This window comes from Topomyia yanbarensis, unplaced genomic scaffold (assembly GCF_030247195.1).
Source record: "Topomyia yanbarensis strain Yona2022 unplaced genomic scaffold, ASM3024719v1 HiC_scaffold_506, whole genome shotgun sequence".
Lineage (NCBI taxonomy): Eukaryota > Metazoa > Arthropoda > Insecta > Diptera > Culicidae > Topomyia > Topomyia yanbarensis.
Window position 1 is genome coordinate 1 of NW_026683721.1, and position 21515 is coordinate 21515.

General features: G+C 42.2%; 1 protein-coding gene across 1 annotated transcript; it reads right to left on the reverse strand.

Annotated features, from left to right (window-relative positions):
- Positions 1-4751: 4751 nt before the first annotated feature.
- Positions 4752-18136, reverse strand: LOC131695743 (SH3 domain-containing protein 19). Its single transcript, XM_058984258.1, has 4 exons — positions 17773-18136; positions 15681-16926; positions 5789-6067; positions 4752-5724 (listed from the first exon to the last, which is right to left on the reverse strand). The coding sequence occupies exons 1-4, from the start codon at positions 17844-17846 to the stop codon at positions 5581-5583; spliced, it is 1743 nt and encodes a 580-aa protein (XP_058840241.1). The 5' UTR covers positions 17847-18136; the 3' UTR covers positions 4752-5580.
- Between the last annotated feature and the right edge of the window lie 3379 nt (positions 18137-21515).

Here is a 21515-nt window from a genome sequence, read left to right on the forward strand (position 1 = left end):
AGATCCGGGATGTGCTGGAAATGCCGAGAGACGGGCCATCTTGCTAGAGACTGCACACAGAGGCCGATGTGCTTGCTTTGCACCATAGCCGAAGGAAACGACCATCAGACGGGAGGCTTTAAATGCCCTACCTACAAGAAGACGACTGCAGATAAACCTGAATCACTTGAACACCGTACAGCAACTGTTGTGACAGTCTACGACAGAAACTATGTGCGATGTCGCTTTGATCGCAGAGCCTTATCAAGTCCCCCCTAATAACGGTAACTGGGTGGCAGATAGATCAGGAACCGCTGTGATACAAGTAATGGGCAGATTCCCCATCCAAGAAGTGATAGTACGCTCATATGAGGGTTTCGTGATAGCCAAAATCAACGGCATCTTCGTGTGTAGCTGCTGCGCTGCTCCAAGGTGGACCGTAGAGCTGTTCAGCCTAATGCTGGAGCAGTTAACCGAGCAGTTGATCGGTCGGAAGCCGGTAGTCATTGGTGGTGACTTCAACGCCTGGGCTGTGGAATGGGGCAGTAGAGTAACCAACACAAGAGAGTGTATCCTGCAGGAAGCTCTAGCGAAGTTAGACGTACGATTGTGCAATGAAGGTTCTGTTAGCACATTTCGGAGAGACGGGAGGGAGTCTATCATCGACGTCACATTCATTGACGGCGAACATGGATTGGAGAGTATGCGAAACGTATACGCATAGTGACCACCAGGCGATTCGCTACCGTATCGGTCAACGGAACCCCGCGGCAGTACGGAGAAGGATGACCGGCGAACGAAAGTGGAAGACGAAAGCCTTCAACAAAGATCTCTTTGTTGAGACACTTCGGCCGAACGGCGGGACCAAGAACGTGGATGCGGCTGACCTAACAAGAAGGATTGTGGCTGCTTGTAACGCCACAATGCCGCGAAAACTGGAACCACGCAACACGGCGTTTCGGGAAGCTAGGGCCGCTTTAAAACGGGAGATCAGACTTAGCAAGTCAGATTGCCACAAGGAGCTATGCCAAGAAGTAGAAGCCAATCCCTGAGGTGACGCATACCGAGTCGTGATGACGAAAATGAAGGGCCCAACGACGCCAACCGAAATGTGTCCGAGCAAGCTGAAGATAATCGTTGAGGGTCTTTTCCCGTAGCACGATCCAACTATATGGCCACCGACACCGTAGGGCGAAGAAGAAGGAACAAACACGGATCGGTAAGTGACTAACGACGAGTTAGCAGAAGCATCGAAGCGCCTAAAAACCAAGAAAGCCCCTGGACCGGATGGAATATCAAACGTGGTACTGAAAGCTGCGATCCTGGCATATCCGGACATGTTCAGGATAGTGCTGCAGAAGTGCCTAAATGAAGGCAACTTCCCCGAAATGTGGAAGGTCCAGAAGCTGATGTTGCTGCCAAAGCCAAGGAAACCACCTGGCGATTCGGCCTCGTACAGGTCCATATGCCTGCTGAATACACTCGGAAAACTCCTGGAAAGGATCATTCTTAACAGGTTGACGAAATTCACGGAAGGTGAGCGCGGACTGTCCAAGATGCAGTACGGTTTCCGCAAAGGAGCATCGACAGTGGATGCAATTCGGACAGTGCTCAAGAGTGCTGAGAAGTCGTCCAAACAGAAGCGAAAAGGAGATCGATACTGCGCTGTGGTCACGATAGATGTGAAGAACGTGTTCAACAGTGCCAGCTGGGAAGCCATCGCCACAGCGCTGCATAGAAGGAGGGTTCCCGACTATCTATGCCAGATCCTGAAGAGCTACTTTCATAGCAGAGTGCTGCTGTGCGAGACGAGCGAAGGGCAGAAGTCAATGCGAGTCACAGCGGGCGTTCCTTAGGGCTCCATTATCGGTCCAACTCTTTGGAACGGGATGTACGAAGGGGTCTTAACGCTGCAGCTGCCTAGGAAAGTGAAAATCGTGGGTTTCGCGGACGACGTGTCACTAACGGTGATGGGTGAGACACTTGAAGAAGTGAAAGTGTCGGTGATGGAGACAATAGACGCGATCGGGAGCTTGATGAACGGGGTCAAGCTGAAAATAGCTTACCACAAGACGGAGGTGTTGTTGGTCAGTAGCTGCAAATCCGTTCAGCGGATGCAGATCGACGTCGGAGGGCACGTAATTGCATCGAAGCGTGCACTGAAGCAGTTGGGAGTTATAATCGACGACCGGTTGACTACGCCTGTGAAAAGTCGGCGAAGGAAGCGAACGCAATAGCGAGAATCATGCCAAACGTCGGCGGCCCGAGAAGCAGCACGAGACGTCTGCTATCTACTGTTTCGTCATTGATACTCCGATATGGGGTTGCTGCCTGGAGTGCAACGCTGAAAATCAAGCGGAACCGTGAAAAGCTACACAGGACATTCCGGCTAATGGCCGTACGAGTCGCGAGTGCCTACAGAACAATATCGTCGGAGGCAGTATGCGTTATCGCCGGGATGATCCCCATCTGTATCACCCTGGCGGAGGACGTGGAATGCTACCGGCGGAGAAATGCACGTAACGCTAGGAGACTGGTCCGAGCGGACTCGTTGGCTAAATGGCAACAGGAGTGGGACAACGCGAAGAAAGAAAGGTGGACCCACCGACACACTCCAACTGTATCGAAATTTGCTGGGTACATAGGAAGCATGGAGAGGTGAACTTCCATTTGACGCAGTTTTTGACCGGGCACGAATGCTTCCGGAAGTACTTGCATCGGTTTGGAGATGCTTCATTGGCATAAAGTCATTTGACATAAGGTAATTTGGCATACTGTACATTTGGCATAATGGTCATTTGGCAAAATTTGAAAAATTGATCACACTGAAGGTCATTTGGCATAATGGACATTTAGCATAACGGTTATTTGGCATAATGGTCATTTGGCATAATTTTGAGAATTGATTACATTTGGCATAGCGGTCATTTGGCATAACGGACATTTGGCATAGTTTTGCTTAGCGATCTCACTGAAAGTCATTTGGCATAACATACGAATTAGCTGCACTAAGCAATAATAATAATAATAATGTGTTGTTATGTATTACCTAATTTTGATTATATTTCCAGTGAATTTTTAACATTTTATAATTGATTTTGCCTTCTTTTAAATAAGAGCAATTCTTTTGAATTTCATTTTTGAAATTTGTGTGTTTGTTCATTCTTGCAATTATGGACTCTTTGCTATGCCATACGTTTTAGTAAAGTATAGTGTAGAACTGCGATCCACCCGACGCATGTTTTACTTTGGCAATTATTATTATGATCGCCAACGAGTTTTGGTTTCCATACAATGTTACAATAATTAAATTTGTCCTTATTATCTTTCTTTATATCATGAACTGTTCGTTCGAATTATTTACTTTATCATTTGTGGATTTCGTCATGTTTCTCAAACGATGATTTATTGAATGAACTTACATATATTCAACCGTCGGTTGTTACACTGTTCTAGCACATGGGTCGAAGCCAGTGCAATGTGGCTTTGCCGCATAACTGAGACCAAGGATCCGAAGCAGTGCAAAGCCGCTGAGGATCCGCTGGACGAGGTGGCCGCCGACCCGCCGTCGGAAGCGGCGGCCCCTCGCAAGCAAATCTGTGATCCATTCGTTTGCCCAGATTACTTAAACATAGGGGCTATAAATTAGCTAAGTCCGACGGAGCGACATTGATGTCGGACAGCACGTGATTTGAAGCGATGTGGCGTAGCCATATTAGTCGTAAATGTTGTTTTATTAATTTGTAAAGAAGAATAATCTAATTAATTTTGGTTCAAGTTCAATTATAGTTCTATTGGTAAACCAACTAATTTAAAGTCATTTGAATATTTAGGCAGTTGCCGTTATGCTCAAACATGTGATCAACATGTCAGCTGCTTACAATTGCATAACTAACTTTCCCTCGAACGATGAACGTTATTGTCAACATACAATCAAAATACATAATACATACAAGAAAGGATATACTCAGAAAACATCCTGGTAATCAATAACTTTTTTACTGCATATACCTATGCCAATCGACCATTATGCTAAATTACTGTTTTTCTTAACATAAAAATATTTGACCATTATGCCAAATGACCATTATGCCAAATAACCGTTATGCCAAATGTCCGTTGTGCCAAATGACCTTATGCCAAATGGCTTTATGCCAATTGACCCAGACCCCCTTTGTCCGGAGTGTGCGACTGTGCAGGAGACACCGGAACACGTGGTCTTCGAATGCCCTAGGTTCGAAGAAGCTCGTAGGGGTGTACCTGGTATGACAGTGGACAATATCGTCGAAGAGATGTGCCGCGACGAACATACCTGGGACGCTGTCAACAGAGTGGTGACGGGCATACTCTCCGAGCTGCAGAGGAAGTGGCGAAGGGACCAACAAGAAGCCACAAATCGGGTTTCGAGAGAAATTCCGCCGCCGAGGAACTCTCCGACTGTGTAGACTAGGTCCACCACCGGGGACCAGTTGAGTAGTACGTGACGTACCACCGAGTTTGGGTCGTCGGGCCGCCAGTGAACCGGACGTCAAGCTTCACCGGAATCGCCGAACCGATCTCGACACCCTACCGGATAGCTCGTGAGTAGGCTAGATCCACCGCCGGGGATTAGACCGAGTAGACCGCATCGCACAGCTAGCAGTGGGTCGTTGGGGCGCTGGCGAACAGGAGATCAGGCTAAATTACTCACATTTCCCCATTATAGGTACCATTATACAATCCTTCTAGATAGACGGGTGGGTGGAAGAAAGACAAATACCAGAAAACGCCACTAAGATGCACACTTTTATTGAGTAAGATTAGAAGAAATCCTACAAAACATCATGATGATCAGCGTAGTCAATCTTATGCTTTTAATAAGTTACAGTTAGACTTACATCTATTACAAAATAGTTTAGACAAGATATATTATAAATTTCTTTTAGTAGTAGCAAAATAGTTAAATCGCTAGATTCAGATCTATACGATTAATCTTATCTGTTATCCGATGATCACGTAGTCATTCGACATTTGTATGCTGGAAATTTCATCCTCGCTATACCATATCAAACAAATTGATAGCTTTTTCAAAGCGATTTTCTCTATTCCGACTAAATTCATTCATACTCCAACAATGTATCAAAAAACATCCCCTTACAACGAATTCATTATACAACACGACAAGTCCCACATAATTTTTAAACAGCTTGTTCTCAATCCGTACAAAGTGCACAAAATATGCCAATGACGTCACAAAATATATACAGACTGTTTTTCAAAAATGCTTACAACTAAAGGATTTGCTTCTATCATCAGTAAATGGCTTTTGTCTAGTTTCCGTTTGTTTCTGTGTTCAGTGCTTTAGCGTGTAAAATTCTATAAAAAGCTCTCAAGTGATAGATTTATATTGCCACGACACTATCCGGATTATATAAACCGCATTTACACCTATGACGATAAAATAGCGTACCATATCAATAATCTAGACACCTCGCTCATCTATTCCTTCACAGACCGGCCTGAGCGTGGCGAGGGCGGGCACTAAAATTCAATTTCCAATCACAAATTGGTGCTACCACAAGCGTAAAGTGATTCGTAACACAGGCTGATATAGTGATGAGTTTATGTTCCGCTGGCCGGCATCGGTGGTAGGTTCGGTGGAACGTACTCAACAAAATTGGCCGGAAACTGACCTCGCTGGCCGTGCCTTTCGCCATACAGCCACTCCTGGTTTAGCTGATACATAACCGTCACGTATTCATTCTCCTGAAAACGGAAAACAGACGGTTAGGTCCATTTAGTTCTAAATCGGTACACAGGATGAGCGTACAATAATAGTAAGGTCTTCCGGCATTTCTGCGCTGAACGTGTACAATACCCGCACCTGCGGATGTTTAAAGCTATTGGTTGCACTAATCGGACTAATATCACCATGGTTGGTGGCCGCGCTGCTGCTGCTGCCGCTGGGGCTGACGGCCAAACGCTCTCCGGGCAAGGGTACCCGCACCTCGATGTAGTTGGCTGGAAACATCCCTTCACAACCTTTCCGATTCCGGCCAAGCAGCCACTCCTCGTTCAGTCGCTTCAGCAGATAGATTTTATCGTTGGTCTAGAAGATGAATTAGAAAAATTAGCAAATGATGGAAGTGTTACAGAAGGCAATTACAACAAACGATCGAAGAGTGCCCTGTCGCCATTAATTTGCTGTTACCGAAAGAGACGGCCAATTATGCTGTTTCGAAGTTTATCAAGAATACCAGCTTGAAATAACTTCTACTGTTTATCGACCCAAAAACATATACGAGTCCCTCCCTTTTAGGGTCACAAATACAGTAGACACATAACGAATTTTATTACGATTTTTACTGACACTATTTTACAGTTTAGGCCTCAATATTTTCTGATGGAATAGAGACAGACAAAATGGAGTAGAATACACTTTAAGCTGTTAATTCAAAGGCAGTATTTTTTATTAAAATGTTCAGAATAAACTATTCAGAATATTCAGAAAACAACAGAAATTGTTTGAATATTTTCCATGGTTAGAACGATATTAAAATCTGAATTTCATAGAAATACTAGAATAACTAATTTAAATATTAAACTATCAGAAGATGGTAAAATAGCTGCATTCAAACTAACAGTCAAGAGTGTACTCTACTTCATTCCGGTTATGTCGCTTACATTACCCAGCCATCTTTTCCTTAATTTACTTTTTTGCTTTTATAATGTCTGTACTAACTGTTGACTGTGTTTAAGATAGGAATTAGGTTATTGAGAAATCTTGTTGAATTAAGAGGAGCCGAAGTAAATTTATATATCGTTTTTAAGAAATGAATGATGAAGTGCTTGTACGGAAGATCACTAATCTATTAATTGGTAATTGGCTTCACGATATTCAGTGCACGACCAACTAATATACTCAATGTCTCGGGAAACCTCCCCGTAAAGCCAATACGGAGGAGATGGAATAAAGCAACTGGATGGTACTGAGTGATGTCTCGGTACTATTCAATTGCTTTAGTCGGTCACAGATGTTGTGTGAACTGTTTAACTGGATTTAATGTTTAACTGGTGTCAATTTTGTGTTAGTTTGGATATATCGTCTGACTGGCAGCGAGTTGGTGTCAGTTACTGGCGAGTGGAACACGAAACAAATCCAACTTCTCTGAGTTTGGATTTGTCCCACCTATTTCTCCTATTTTTTAATTTCTAGTTAGCATTGACATATAAACAAGAATTCTTTTTTGAATCAACTTTTAAGGAGGAGTAGTAAGGAGTACAACTAGCACAAAAAATATGTGAATTTGTTAATTACTTATTAGTTATAAACAATTAAAGCTCGAAAATCTCGTTTTTTTTACAATAAATTCGGCTGTGTCTGGACTAAAAGTCCTAGAGATTGAAATTTTTTTGCATGTAACGTTGAACTAAATAATAGATTTTTTGCAGAGTTTTTCGTGGGTCACTTTTTTCGAAAAAATTATCAAAATATGCAAAAATGGAGTTTATTATGTTGGTCTATAAAAGATTCTGAGAGAGAGGGATAACTTCTTAACTAGCATAAAAATAGATTATGTGGTTTTTGAGGCTGCTGATTACGATTCTGATAACATAACACATTCGCCATATTGGATTTTACATTTTCGACGTCAGGATCAGCGACCCCGAAAACCTAGATAAAGCTAAAAATAATAGTATTAAGGTTGCACAGAGAATGCGCAAAATTCGCAAACGAAAAAAGCAGTTTTTTTCCACACCGTATGTCAGATCTTCATAAAAATCAATCAGCGTATGTAGAATGTTGTTACAGTACTGCTGATTGATTTTTATGAAGATCTGACATACGGTGTGAAAAAAAACTGCTTTTTTCGTTTGCGAATTTTGCGCATTCTCTGTGCAACCTTAACATAGAAAAAAAATCGCGTCGCAAAGGCTTAAGCGCAAATTGGTGCATCCAAGTTTTTTTTCCATTGGGAAAATATAAAGGTTGCATACTCAAAGGCGCTTGGCTCTCATGTTAAAAGATAAGAGTTCGATTCCCAATGCTCGTCAGCTACCCAGAGCTTCTGTGCATAGCTAACCGATTCATTACTCGGTATCATCCAGTTGCTTTGGGCGCTCACATATGTTGTGTGAACTGTTTGGATTTAATGTCTAACTGGCGTCAATACGGTGTTAGTTAGTTTGGATATATCGTCTAACTGGTAGCAAGTTGGTGTCAGTTATTGACGAGTGGAACATTCAAATGGGGAACGTGCCAATCGAACCAATATATTCTGATTCTGAATGAGCAGGAAGACACTAAAAGCTAAAGTGATTATTGTTTTATTTGTTAAGTAACTCAGATATGCCCGTATCACCCCAAAAATAGATGCGTGATCATCAACCCTCATTAAGGGTAGTGCCTCAATTGTGGCAAACTGTCACGGAAGCCATAAATCTAATTTTTGTGCATGTTCTATTCGAGAAAAAATCATAAATTCTCGTCTACCTTGCAAAAATAACAAAGAAAAAATTCACCTACTTTTTCAGGTGCCTTTCAACAAAACCTGTTTAAGCGTGTTCACCCGATTCAAGATAAAAGATGCAACTTTTCTACCTATACAAGGATCTTCTATCTCACTCACATCATCCTACAATCATTCATCATATTATACTTCAGTAGCAGATAGCTCGGCAAAACAACCGATAACTACCACGCCTCCAATTGCACATCTAAACAACATTTCCTTTACTCCCATCTATCTGGGTAGCATTACATAAGAGAAGGTAAAGTTTTTGCAGCAATTAGAATGTTACGTAGGCGTTTTTAGACTGAAAGGGTGTGGTTTTTAAATTTTTGTGTGAGAGCCTGTGTGACTTTGGGCACGTACGTATTTGACTGCGATTGCACGTTCGCGTTTGTGATTAGGTTTGTCCGCGAAGCGCTCGGGCGTTTGTATGTTAATGTGTTTGATCGTGTAGCGTTTGTTTGTCGCGTTGATACTAATGTTTAATTTTGAATGCGCGGTTCGGATAGTTAGTTTCACGTTTTCGCTAGAGTCTTCGACTTTGGTGCCTTGAGACTTGAGTATTCTAATATATGATTTTTTTGTTGCGAGAATGGTCCAACTGAAGAACTGGGCCTAGGCGCTAGGACCGAGGGTGAATGATTGCGATTGCATGTTCGTGGTTGTGACCAAGTTTGTATTATCGTGAAGGTAACGAGTGTTTGTATGATAACGGGTTTGCTCGTATGAGAGTTTGCATGTCGCGTGGGCCTGCCTGCATGTAACCTCAAGTGTATAAATTGCACATTCGTTCGCGTGTGCTTTTGTATGTTTGCCGGACCGTGATTCCGATAAATAATTTTTCAGGTAGGCGCTAAGAGCTGGTAGGTCAACAACTACTCATTTAGCTCTGTTCACGTCGCATTGCATTTAAAACAGAAAATGGTACGCAGGTGGACTCCGTATATACTGATCTAAAAGCGGCTTTTGATTATGTTGATCATTCTCTGTTGTTGGCAAACATTAATCGGCTAGGAGCATCGCCTAATATCATCGACTGGCTCGAATCGTACCTCAGAAACCGTCCCGTTTCTGTGAAATTAGGAAACAATGAGTCATATACCTTCACCAATTTTTCGGGAGTGCCGCAATGAAGCAATCTTGGCCCTTTACTGTTTACCTTGTTCCTCAATGATGTTTGTTTTGTTATTCCGGCTGGATGAAAACTTGTCTACGCCGACGACCTCAAACTGTTTCTCATTATACGATCTACAACCGACTGTATTGAACTGCAGAGAGAACGGGATGCCTTCTGTAACTGTAACACCCGCAAAAGAAACCCAATCTTATGGAACTACATCATCAATGGGGAATCCCTTAAAAGAGTGTCAGTTGTCAGAGATCTTGGTATTCAGCTGATTCTCAACTATCTTTTAGAGATCACTATTCCCACATTATAGCACAGGCAAACAGAAACCTTGGCTTCATTAGGCGAATTGCAAAAGAATTTACTGACCCATACTGCATTTGAGCGTTGTACTTTTCGCTTGTCCGTTCTGTTCTAGAAACTAATTGTATCATCTGGTACCCTTACATTGAAATTTGGATTAACAGAATTGAAGTAGTCCAAGCGAAGTACATTCGTTATGCTCTTAGATCTTTGCCGTGGCGTAACCCATCGGATCTGCCGCCGTACGTTGATCGTTGTCGTTTATTGGATATGGATACACTAGCCAAAGGACGAGATATATCCAGAGCCGTCTTTGTTGGAAATCTTTTAACTGGTTAAATCGATGCTCCTTGTATTCCCTCAAAGATCAATGTAGATGTGCCCCCCCCCTAGAAATCTATGATCATGAGCTTTTTTGAGACTTGACTTTCAGCGAACTGAATATGACTAGAATGAACCTATAGGGGTAATGTGTGGTATATTTAACTGATTTTATAATTATTTCGACTTTTGTGAATCTAGTAATGCATTTAAAAATAGATTAAAACGACTCACTTAGACTATAAGATGTGATTTGTAATGATGTTAAGTAGGAACTAAGATGTACTGTTGTGTAATTTAAGGCTGTGTAATTTAAGGCTAATGTACTTTGTCACAATAATTTTGTAAAGCACTGTCTGTACTATCGTAAAAGATGACTGGGTTTTTACGCGCATTTTAGGATAGTTCCGCAAATGGACTTTTCCCGCCCAAAAAATTTCATGGAGACCATCTTAGGTCAGATGAAAAATAAACCAAATAAATAAATAAAAGAGCGAGGGGTGGGGATCATGCGCGCGATTCGCTATCGCCTGGGAATTGGCGTATGTATGATTGCAGTTTTGACCATGTTTATAATTCGTTCTCGAAACGGAAACACCATCGAAGAAGTACCTCGAGTCCACAGCGTAACCCGAACCCAATCGGACACGATTAGGAGGCGCCACAAAGCGATCAAAGTCAGTAAATTCCCACCCGGGAAAAATCACCTGAAATCTTAAATAAACCACGCCAAATCGACCAGACAGGCATAAAATGCCGAACCCCGGTGCCATTCCGAAGAAAATCCCTCCCCCGAAAATCGCCCCTCCGGGATACAGGACGAGTTCGGAAATGCGGTCTCCGAAGCACAAAAAATCAGGAGCTGCCACTCTTAACCAATGTCCCATCCTGTCCCAAAAGCCATCCCCAAAAAGTCGAACATAAAAAATCTCCTTCGTTACGACACCGGATCCCGACGCCTCACGAACGTCAAAGCCTCAAAAATACGTTTTCGTTCCCCCAAAATCACAAAGGGTGAAATCTTCTCTCGAACCCCGATCACTGCACGGCCTTGCTCGACTGAGTCCAAGCTCCGCCCGGCCTTCTCTTCAACATTTTCTAGCATATACTTCTAGTAAGCATTCAATGAATGGATAGACCGAATATGTCCCATGCATAAAATTTACAGCAGAAGAAACGAGAGGCAGATAGAAAAGTATGCTATCGATGTATAAATAAAATTCTGCGTGTAGTTACCACGATACCAGGGTTCATCGTCAAAGCCCTGGGGAAGAGGTATTCGGCTGAAGTATTAGTACCAAAAGTTTCTATCAGAGCGAGAATGGTCATGCTGTACGAATATTGGTGGAATGAAAGTTATCTACAGATTTTTGGAGGTCTGGGCTGCGAAGCAGAAACTATCTAAATTTAACGCAATGACACAGAAAATATTGTTTGTGGGGTGTTCTCCAAAGCAGAATGCTTAGTTTCTTTAACAGAACGACTGATCGTATTGTGTATAGTGTATCGTATAGCAAACATGCACGATTTCTAACGATGAGAAACAAACACAAAAACCATTTACATCTGGGAAGAATAGTAGATATTTTTTTGTTAGGATAAACCACAAAACGTTTTACCGTTCGCTTCATGGAACGTTCTTAGTGAACCATCGGAGTTTGGGGAAGAGGTCTATTCAGATGCTGAAACAAATGAAGAACTATTACTTCTCCGCAACGCACCATTAAACCATCGATGACCTCACTACGAGTATAGATGCGCTGACTGATCCTGAACATGTTCGTTGGAAGCGCGCAGTGGACGAGAAAATTGCCTCTGGGATATCGTCAACCTGCACACTAAGTTGCAAACCTGTAGATTGACGGTGTATATTCAAGAAAGGATATGATGAGTAAGTAAGAAATCCTTCGCAGTATTTCAGCAAAGAATTGACCACTGGGATTCTGTTCCCACGTCGCAAGAGCCGACTAACAACAGTTGTGCCGTCAAATGGTGAGATAACACACTACTCACTGGTTTCCTATCTCATGCCTCCACGTGCGTCTATCGATGACATTTGGTCGCTAGTCCGGCTGGGTGCTATCGACCTTCTGCTGTAGCAGTGGAATGAGAGGGTGCCACCAACGGGGGGGTCTCAAAACCCGTCTCGTAAAATTTATGACCCAATCCAAGGTGCGACGCGACCCGTGCGAGGGATAAATAGTGGGGGGATCATCAACATTTCGAACCCCAGCCCTATGTAAAACTAGATTTGGGATCCCAAGTGATGATAAATGCCAAACCGCGCACGGAGCCTGTGGGGCATCAGGGCGTACCCCACTATATTTTTGCCCGTTACCATGTCAAACGGGGCTCTGGTAGGGTTGACTTTCTTTCCCTAACTATTCGTAGGCACAGAACGGAAACGAACGCTGTAAACATGTGTTTGGAGAAGATTGCGGCGATGAAGGTGAAGGTGGAGAAGGATTGCGCGGAAAGCAAGCTTGGAGAGCTGAAGGCTCGTTGGAGGATGTTGGGTCCTGTGCTTCGTCCATTCTCAACTCTTCAGATAGAGACGAGTATCGGACAGTAGCAGGATCCTAGACAGACGCTAAAAACTGAGCAGCATCCAACCATCAACGAAATAGCCAAGTCGTACTCGATGGCCATCGTTCCGCTTGGGTACCCTGCGAATACTCTCAGCTATGAACAACTGAATGCTACTCGAGGCGCGCTGATCAATAGCGTTATGGAGCAGAGCTAAAGCAATACGAAACCAAAGTTTAGGAAGTGCACCTACAAACAATGGTATCTCGAAAACGCCTGTGCATACAAAGATACAGCTAAGTGGCTGCAGGATGGCACAGCTACGATCAAGCCGTTGGAAGGCGCTTCATTGGAAGCCGTTAAATCGTCGCAGATTTGGCGCAGATAAAGCAAGCACTTTACATAGGGTATCGACGGTAAAAAACACCTAAAAAATTAGCAGCATTCGCTGCATTCAAGTGATCCTTCCCCATGGAAAAGGTGCCACAAGCGTCCTTGCTCGAAGATTCACGAAAGAGTGCTCAAGACATCGCTCTTCTACAAATTGCCAAATAAACGCAACATCTTTGATTTAAATTTTTCAGCTCACAAGTTAGTATATTATAAAGACCACCCCACCCCAAGAGCTGCTGTTTTGATAAACAGAACAATAAAATTCTCTCCGATAAACCCTGTGACAGTCGCGCGAAGGGCTCCTAGAATGAGCAACCGCTGGTGCTGAAAGAAGATTTCGCTAGGGTTTCTGAAGATGTTGCACAAAATACAACGGCGCGAGTGCCGGAGGGTAAAAGGATTCAGTCAACGAGACATCATTGCAATAACAGTGAAGGTACCGACGGCTAGGGGAAAGCAGGAGATTGTGATCGCATCTGCCTACTTTCTTGGCGAAGCGGATACAGCACCGCCTTCTGAAATCGATGCCCCTCATAAAGTACTGCAGTCTGGATGAATGCTTATTTGGACAGAAAAACAAATGCTAGATGTCTATTTAAAGTAGGGGAACATGGGGAGACTTGACCAGGTTTTCAGCTAAAACTGCATAAATCTCTAAAAAAGCCTTCAATCCCCCAAAAATCATTCAGATATAATGCGCAAAGTTATTGCGCGTCTTCATGATTTTTTGCAGAATTTTTTATTTAATTTTTGAAAAGTTACAAAAGTTTTTCTGTGATCGTTTTTTCTGGTCAAGTCTCCCCATTGCGGGGAGACTTGACCAAGGCGTGGGGAGACTTGACCAAGAGAATTTAAAAAAATCATAACAAAAAATAATGACATAAAACATACTGTAATTATTTTTTCCCCTATTGTCGAGATCCTTAGGTAGCAGTAAAAAATATAAAAGAGTTGCATTTGATAAATTTTGATTTTTTTTAAATGCATTTCTTTTTAAGGATTAACTGTACTACTTGCATTGCATGTTCACACGTCACGAAATCAGTCCTACTATTGCTAACTTTGTTTACTAATACTAAAATATAACGACTTATATTTTAGGTGGGATTTTTTTATGGCGTGATTAACATTAACAGTAGATACCAAAGCATAATAAATATTAAGAATTTTATATCTTTCTTCAGCTGATCGCCACTTGGTCAAGTCTCCCCATAAAATCTTGGTCAAGTCTCCCCAACATTAGTTATTGCGTTCAATTTCATGCGAATTCTAGTAATAACTATTCCAATGCTCCAGTTTATGTAAAATCATTTCACTGCTTCACAAGGATTAAGATGGTATATTAGTCCTTTAATAGTAATTAGTAGTCGAGTAGATATGTCCATACAAAGTTTGATAAAAAATTACATCATTTAATGCAAATTTATTAATCACGTAATATTTTCTGCAAGGAAAGAATTTTTTACTCCAAACTTTCAAAATTACCTTAAGGGATCGAAACAAGTATAAAAAATTTGAAAAAAATTAAGAATCGAATAGAAGGCGCCATAGCCGAAAATAGAATTTTGCGCTTGGTCAAGTCTCCCCATGTTCCCCTAGGTATTGCATCGATTTGCTGAACTTCAGGGAAACAATCGTGCCCGAGTCCTCTCGTCGATTAAAGTGGAATCTATTGTACAGACGGAAGCAAACAAGAAGCTCATATGGCTGTTCGAATTAATACGTGTTATCTTGGCGAGGATGCTCGACAAATATTATTAGCATGCTGCACCCCAAAGGCGATGCTCTGCGAACCAGAAACATCTTGACACGTGGTACAATAAATTCTAAATGACAATAGAAAAGTGCCAAATCCGGGTAAACCGCGCTACCATAACCCTGGACATTGTCATCTCTTCTACAAGTTCTACGTACGTTTTCGAAAACAGCGAGCCAATAAAATTACGGTCGATATTTCTACGAATCGTATGGTACAATTTAAAATATATTTTCTCCTCACTTTACGAATGAAAACTATCGAATGTTGATATTTTCTTCCGTATTCAGAGTGCAAAAACACGACATTCTATCATATACCCGAACAAAACGCGCAACAGTTTTGTTTTCTATTTTTTAAATGTATTCATCGTTCAATTCCAACGAAAACACATGTTCACTCGTTAAGAGTAAATGCGACACAAAGAAAATGATTCTTTTGGCAAAGATTCAATCAAAATCCCAGCTAGTGTTAGTAGTAGATGCCTAACGTGCCGGCGAAAAGTCTCGTAGAAAATTTCACGCCCCCGCGATCGTGAAACCATACGCGTCGGTCGGCCAAACAGCTCGTCAACCTGCACACCACGCAGTATATATTTTCTACCCCGCTCTTCGTGCCGAAACGAGCACCATTTTTCTTCATTTTTATTTTGAACTCAAAAGGTCACACCGTATTGTAAGTAAATACGACAATAAATCTCTCTCGTCCAAGACGAAATGAAGGCAACTTTCCCATCCGGTGCGTCACTAGCGTCAATTAAGAAGGCCATAACTAGGTCACTTACCCTAAAATTGAGATCCTCGTCGGTTTCCCCATTGAAGTCGTACATTGCTATACCGTACGGTTCCTGGCGGCCAACGTTCGCCGTACACGTAACCTCTTCGGCATCAGCTACTTCCACGCACGGTGGTGGTGGTGGAGGTGGAATGTTTGGCATTGGAAGCGAAGGTAGCGAATCCAACGATTCTTCCCCATCGTCAAAACTGGTACTATTTTGTTGTTGGAAGGCAGAGGCCACCGTTGGCAACGGAACGGGTGGTTTAATGATGGCCCATACCGGTTGCACTGGGGCTACCGTTGGTTTCGGTTTCAACGCAGGGCTAAACTTTTGGCTGCTACTACTGCCTACAGCTGAATTTTTGATGATTGTTGGCATCGCAACGGTTTGTACTTTGGATAAGACTGTTTTTCCGTTGCACAGTGGGTCGACAAATTCGGATTCGTACAGTTTGCTATTCACCGCTGGAGCTCGAATGGTGGCGGAGCTTAGAGGTGCGTAGATGTTGTGATTGGATGAGGTTGCTCGAGTTACTGGCGGTGGCATCCCGAAGGGATCCGAAAGATCCCATGGATCTTTTGTCGCAGCCATCGATGCAGGTGTTGTTGTCTTGGACCGCTGGTTTTCGTTCTGATTCACAAAATCGTCCTCGAAACCACTCTCAGTTTGCGACATGCTTCCATTGTTAGGAGAGGAATAGTTCGAATCTGAACTGAAACTGTCCACACTGATACAATCACTGCACGACTTTTGAGTGAAAGTTGGAGAACTGGGAGGTGAATCGAAACTTATTAGTTGGAGGTCAGTTCCGTATGTGGAACCATGGCCGCTACTCGGTGTGGACGCAACTGATCCATAGTTGGGCGCGTGTTGACCCAAGGGTGGCGGTAATTTTGGTGGAGGCGGTAGCTTCACTGGTATTTGACATTTCGGTGCTATCGGTGGCTTCGGCCCGCTGTGGTTTCGCTTTTGTCCGAATAGATTTGACAAAATGTTGATGGACTGTGGCTGACCGGGTTTCTTGAGGGCTGGTACCACTTTCGGTGGCGGTGGTCTTGGAGGCGGAGCTTTCTTTGCTTTTTGGTTTGGTTGAGCTCCGGAAAGCGGTGGCTGCCTGTTTGCCATTGGCACTCCACCACGCTGCGGATTGAAAGGCATATCATCCCAGCTAGTGGCTGGACTGTAACGATTGATCTTATTGGACGATACCTGCGGTGGCGGTGGCGCTGGTCTCGACGGAATCGTCATGTTTCTGGAAAATAAAATGAAAAGCGAAATTGATTAGATGGTTCATCAAACAGAAGAAAAGCTTTCACACCCAGTAACAAGGAGTGGTTTATTCGCACAAGCGCCAAAAGGGAGAATGCGAAAAAACAACGAGGGCGGAAAAATAATAACAGGGGGGAAATACATCGCGGTCGAGGAGAAACCACTGCAATGAGTCATTCGTGTGTTGTCATACGCATTCACGCGAACTAGTCTAAGTCGTTGTTTGGCCTTTTCTTTATTAGCGAAAAACGAAAAGCAAAACAAAAAACTCGATGTCTTGAGTTGATTTGAAATATCCTCAGACAAAGGTTTAAAGGCTCTTAAACCTACTCTTGGCCATTTTACATAATTTGTTATTTCGCCAAAGTACAGCTTGTTTACATAACAAACAAGTGCGCCAGTCAATTAAACGTGACCATTGAGAGTGATTCGAGCAGAGCTGTGTGCTTTCTCCGTATTGTACTCGTTTTCTGTTTCATTTCGGTAACATCAAATTCATTGGAATCTTATTTTTTGAAGAACTGAACTGCTTTCACTCTCTAGTTCTTACTCAGTCGAGCATCTAATTACCAGCTAGGTAGAACCCTTCCCAAACTAGAACGTTTCTTTGTCTGAGCGTCAACAACCACAATTCAGAACGACCAAATGGCACTTCAGCTGACTACAACACAACAGGAACTGGCTCGCTGTATCACGCTGTCCGCAGGCTTTATCAAAACCAAAGCTTCGCTACGATAACAACTTGGACTGGCGTCGAAGACGCCTCCCCCTGTTCTTTGATACCAGTGGTGTCTGAATATTTCCGTCACTTTTGTTTCATTCTACGTACATTTTAATTCTCTTATTTGGCCGTTGCTGGTGCGGATACCGTCCATACGACATAGCCGATAAAATATCACACATTTTGCCAGATTGCCTTCGCTGCTAGATCCGTCGGTCAAGTTGATAGGAACACTTCAACACGGAAGCCGAGGGTGTAATTATTGTTCGATAGAAATACACTATTTTTTTCTCGCAAATTGAAAGAAATCACCGATGAGCTGCCGCGAAGGTGCTAATGACTGCAGGTAACGTCTGGTGTAAAACTCACAACACGTGACACGATAAACAAATCTCTTCTGCGATTCGTCGACTAGATCGTCTTCTGGTGCTCTTGATACTGTTCCTTCATTATTGACTGTGATATTTCCCGAGGCCAAAACGGCTGTTTTATATAGATTTTCCTCTTGCCAAGAGCAGCGATGATGGCGATGTAGGATGTCGCACTTTTATATATAAACATTCGCGGTTCGCGATCGTTTTACACGCGGCTAATAAGATATATACATCTGTACAGTTCATAGTAAAGATGTTGTTGTTTATCCACGGAACGAGTCGGTAGGTGAACCGTGCGATATAGCAGGGAAGGTTCAAATTTCTTGAAACAAACAGTCGCTGCCATAAATTTGAAACCAGGCTGTCGAAAGTTGATCATTTGTTTTGTTTTGAATGATGTTCGTCTATTGTTGAGCAGTGGAGAGAGGGTCAAAAGCCTAGTTCTAGAATGACCATGGTGGGAATTAATATAAAGTGTTGAGGATTGCTAAATTGCAATTTTTGTATTTTTGCATTTTCAGTATTTGATTGTAAAAAGTTTTTCGAGCACCTTCATAAATCACCATTGCAACAAATTCGATATGCAAAAGTACCCCATATCCAAGCATAACATGGTCATCCTATCAGGTCAAGGCTATCACCGAAGATTCTGAGTAATCATCAAATTCAATTGAATGGATTCTATAAATAATATTTGTCTTGTTTTCATGATCATTTGCGTTGCCGACCAGGAAATTTTATTTATGCTCAGGGAAAATGTCTGAATCAGATATGGTTTTCGCTCACATATAGGATACATCCCGGTCACGCGCTTTCGTATCATACGTATCGTAACGTTAGCCAGGTAGCTTCGCAGGACACTCATTGCCTATGTAAGGTTTGCACGCTTATGACTCCGCTATTACTAGACGGGTTTTAATCATTCATACACTAGCCGATTCAGAAACGCCTAGCTTAATATTAATGGTAATTTAATATCTGTGCAATAAAAGTAGTCTGTTGAAAAGCGGTAAAATTAAAAAGTTCACAAAAAAGCGAAATTTATATCAACGAGGCAACTATTTCAGACAGAGACGTCAAAAGGGAGCACCGAAGTGACTCAATCAAACACTAAAAGTTATAAATAGAGGTGCCTGTTTGAATCAGTTTTCGCTTTGATTCCAAACGAGTAACATCATGACTATAGCTTCTGGACGCTACAATAAGCGGTAGACGCTATAGGTTTTCGGCCGCGGTGGCATCGTACATAGCTAAATCGTATACGATTTTTTCGGATACCAGCACAGTGTCAAAGAATGATTTGCAAAGTGGGTGAGTGGGGTGATTTTTTGGATTGACTTCAATATTGCAGCGTGCGACGTGTATGGTTTGCTCGAGAGTTTGCGTTTGAAAAAATAATTTATTTTATGCTTGTGTGTGCGTTGGAAAGAGGATCCTTTCGGCGATTTGTAGGTAATGCGCCACACATATTTCATATTTACGATTTATGTGATACGTTTTTATCTCTAAGGCATCTGACAACATGCTTATGTAGTTATTCCTAAAGTACGGGCGGACTCAACCGGATTTGCACCTACAGAAAGGCGTGGGTTAGTTGAAGATTTTGCTGAGCGAGTGGACTGAATTATGTTGAAGCAGTTTTACTTCCGATTTGTTTGCAAAATGTTGCGATATAATCCATATCGATTCTTCATATTCTACCCAAAAGTAATAACATTTGACCAAGAGAAAGCACTGATTAATTTTTATCACACTTCCCAATTGAACACCGAACACCATGTTCACTCTAGTTCTGTGCTGTAAACTCGAACACGCTAATGCGTACAAAAACACGTGCGCATGTTCGCATGCACAACCGAACCCCAGATACGTACGCGTTCGTACACACAGGTTCTTGATACTAGTTTTCTCTTTCTCTCTCTTATCATTACTATCGTTGACTCGTCTTATTTTGTGTGCGCCATTCTTGGGGAAGCATACAAGGATTAAACCTAAGTTTGCACATCGTTCGCTTGGGTTCGGTGTTCGAGGCAATTCTGTACACAGAGGCAAAACATGTGTGAGTTTGAACGCGTACACGAAATTTTGTACACAGGTGCAAACTTGGCGATGTTCATGGGAAGACTGGTTTATATCACCGTTTTTTATGGTTTTTATCGCCGTTTGACGGTATACCCTAATTCACTAACCCTAACACTAACACCCTATCCTGCGACACTTGTGGATGATGCAGAGAATTCCTCGGTCATAATAGTCACAAGTGTTGATCTGCATGGGCGTGGCCATCTACGTTATTGATCATACTATAATCTTAGTGTCTTTAGGTTGCACTTTGAGTATGATGTTCTAGCCAAGTAAGATACAATTAGTTCAATGTGCAATTTCAACAGGTTTTGATCAATCACGGAAAACTCACGGGCGGTCAACTAAGCTAAGCTCAATGATAGGACAGTGATATCAAAGCTCACTCAAAAACAACAACTTCAATTTATCTCCCAGGCCACGTCAAAAATCTTAAAAAATCTAATGCAATGTAAAAGCAGCTCCGGCACCGACACACTCGGCGTGGTAACTCTTACTCAGCAGATGGTGAATTCGGTTGACAGGAAACTGGAGATGGGCACGAAACGAGCGAGATTTTGGTTTTCCCTCTCTCCCATGTGTGGTGTAGCCAGCATGAATGTAATACACGAATGATACCACACCCGCATACGACCCTCGAGTTTTGTACTCGGTTCACTTTACGTATGAAGCCAAATGGGATGGCCACCGAACGAAATCAGTTCACTTTCATCGTCAAAGTGGAGCGTCTAGCAAAAACTGTTCAAGATTTGCGGCTCGGTGCATGTAAGTAGCGGGAACCAATCAGGAATGAGCTTCAGTCAGATGATTTAAAATTAATTTTCCCGTGTGTGTGTGTAAACTAGCATTTCGATCCGTTCGATATAAAAAATAGATGATGAAGGGAAATATTTCCAAATTTAATTCTTTGTTGAAGGTTTGATAGTTGCTGATAAGGGCTTGTTTTCCAAAGAAAATGCTCTCTAGGTGGGAGAACTAATTATTAAACAGTTAACGGAGCCAGCTGAATCCTAGTAATCAAACACCTTGTTCAAGAAAAAATCCGGTTTTCTTCATCTTTTTTCTATAAATTCTTTTAGAAAATGGACTTTTTTCAACTTGCTTCGGGTTTAAGTAGTACAAATGGCACAGTAAATTATTTTCTAGGATTTACGGAGCAAAAATAAAAAAAAAAAAAGAAAAGATATAATATTAAACTGCAGCTAAATTAGTTATGGATAAAAATCGAATTTTGAAATAATTTTTCAAAAAATGCGCATTATCTCAAAACCATTAACCCTTTCATGCCCAACTTTTTTCTAGTGCATGTAGGGTTTTAAAACTATTTTTTCTTGAAAACGGTGGGATCAAGAAACACGAAAAGCCTTTTCATAAAGATAGATACTTCCCTTGCAG